This window comes from Pterocles gutturalis, unplaced genomic scaffold (assembly GCF_000699245.1).
Source record: "Pterocles gutturalis isolate BGI_N339 unplaced genomic scaffold, ASM69924v1 scaffold25288, whole genome shotgun sequence".
Lineage (NCBI taxonomy): Eukaryota > Metazoa > Chordata > Aves > Pterocliformes > Pteroclidae > Pterocles > Pterocles gutturalis.
The window spans coordinates 23,027-25,538 of NW_010123737.1; the positions used below are offsets into that span (position 1 = coordinate 23,027).

General features: G+C 41.5%; 1 protein-coding gene across 1 annotated transcript in view; it reads right to left on the minus strand.

Annotated features, from left to right (window-relative positions):
• LOC104465113 (vacuolar protein 8-like) overlaps window positions 1–2,263 on the minus strand; it is a 23,351-nt gene extending 21,088 nt beyond the window's left edge. The window contains 1 exon segment of the mRNA XM_010078030.1: window positions 2,038–2,263. Coding sequence (XP_010076332.1) covers window positions 2,038–2,263 — 226 coding nt within the window.
• Between the last annotated feature and the right edge of the window lie 249 nt (window positions 2,264–2,512).

Below are 2,512 nucleotides of genomic sequence, written 5' to 3' on the forward strand. Positions count from 1 at the left end.
TACATTTTATGTTCACTGTGTTTCCTATCTTTGGTATTACAAAAAAGGATTTCAGGGAATAGCAACATGGATTGTAAATGGGCTTCCCTCAGGCTCAGATTTCTAGCATGAATCTACTTGTTCTTGAGTATGATAGTTCCCCTATGAATAAACCAGATGTTCAGCAATAGCCATTGAGAGTACAGCAATAGCAGTCATGCATGACTTCTGTAAGTCACTGTATAATGTGCCTACAATGTGTGGAATGGAGCAGCAGAAAGGAGAAAAAAAAAAAAAAAAAAAAGGCCACTGAACCAATGCCCAATAGTATAAACAGCTGAAAAGGTAATGTACTATAAATTGACTGGTGGAACACTCAATTATATGATAGCTTTTCAGGCAAGAGATAAAAGCAGTGCATTAAAGACTGGAATATCTCTACAAACAAGATCTAGCTACTTTACCTCACATGGGATAAAGACATGTGAGGGGTGTGAGCTTTCATGCCTCAGTGCAAAACTCAGTGAATATCTCAAGCCACTAGAAGCTGCTGACATGTCAAGAGTAACAAACTCCTACATTCAGGATTAGGTAAGTGGGCTTCACAGAAGAACTTCTTAATATAATGATCAATTTTAATAATTAACAATAAACAAAAAAAAGTAAGGACTAGCCAGCATGTGCAGGACTTTAGAGAAAAAACAATAATCTCTTAATGCGGTTTAATTCTTTTCCTTGCACACTTACTATCTGAATCTCCCACTTATCTGTGCGTTTTTGTTTGAGAGAATGACAAAGCAGAAGCCACTCAAAATCTTCACCTGTTTATAATATCAAGTATTTGCTGCCCTAGCTAACATCTGAGTACAATGATCAACAACACAATCTCTCTTTGCACCCAAACTGCCCAAATGTTGGCTCCCTGCTTATTACCAAGGTTGGGCTTGCTCCATCTCAGAATAAAATACACAAGTGATCACTAAAATAAGAGCCATTCTGCCCTCAACATTTTGTCCAGACCACCCCTTCGTTGCACCTGATCAATCAGCTGAGCTCGGATACTGCCAAGCCAGTCTCTTATACAGTCAAGAGCATGCTAGCCTTTGGAAGAAAAAGTTCAGCCCTGGAAGATCCCCAGTGTACATCAAGCTGAAAAGCCTGGTCCTATTCTGGATATGGATTTCACAATTTAGCTGGTGCTTAATGTGCAACAATTAGTGAACTCTACCAGCAGCACAGGACCCCCCACGTTGTTAGGGTAATGACACCAGCTGATACCAGCTGAGGCTAATTCATGCATGTTCCCCACAACCAGCGTCAGAGCAATTATTCTAAAGGTTGGTCCATGACGGATCATTTCAAACTGGGTTAACTGTGTCAAACCAAGGAAAGATGTCTATCCTGGTCCCCCTCACAAAATGGTTTTATGTCCCCAAAAAGGCAACTAAAAAAATAGTAGTTTGTGTTCCAAACCCTTCACAAAAATGAAAGTAGAAGGCCATGCAACTTTGTGTAGGAGCTTTAGCCCAAGGATGTTAAACTTAAAGCAATATACCTGTGAGACAAAGCAAAACCAAGGAAGCAATGGCCCCTGCCTGAGCTTGAGACAAGGAACGTTTTTAGGCTGGAAAACTGACACAACGTGCTCATTCAAGAAGATATTCTGTGACTGCAGGAGTGAAACAAAAAAAGTTTTCGTATTGATATTGTTGACAGGACAGAGAAGACATCACAAGCAGATAAACAGGGGAATTAGGCAGGTAGCCTGTAAAGCAGCAGAGGTACGTGAAGAGCTGCAGATCTGCTTTGATTCAAGTAGAATCCCATGATAGTGTTCAAGCCTCATGTCTAAAATGTTTGCAAAAAAGCACTTGGGCAGACCAGTTGCTTGGAATCTGAGAAAGTCCTGGGAGCCCAACAGTGCTTGTCCCAGGGTGACTTTGACCTTCCCCATGTATATATAGCACAGAGCTATGCTGTTTCAATCTGTTTTCAACCCACAAAATGAATCTCCTTGTTCTTTCATAACCCTTTAGGAAAAAAAATAAGCCTTCTTACCTGTTTCAATATGCTGCAGAAACTCCTGTGCAGTCACCCTCTCATGAGGCTGCAGGATGGGCTTGTAAAGCTGCCTGGCTTTCGAGCTGTTTTGTTTTAAGCAGCAGCATTTGCTTATCAGAGTTAAGCATTCCTTGATGCTGTGCACCAAGTCGGAGGACATCCTCTGAACAAAGGCCACAAAGTCCCGCAGAAGCTGCATGCATCGTCCACACAGCTGACCCATTCTTGTTCCAACAGAAGCACAAAGCAAGAGGAAAAGGAAGGAGACAGAAATAAAAGTTTCTTCTCAACTTGTCCACTTTTTCACTGACTTGCTGGCTCAGTGTTTGTCCTGTCTTAGATGTTAAGGCTACACTATATGCAGCTGCTGTAAAGCAGACAAGCTTCTGCGTCCAAAAAGCTACATTGCACAACAAGGCTGATTTCTGCACGTCTCCCAGAGTCTACAAAACATTATTTAAAAGGCTGGACT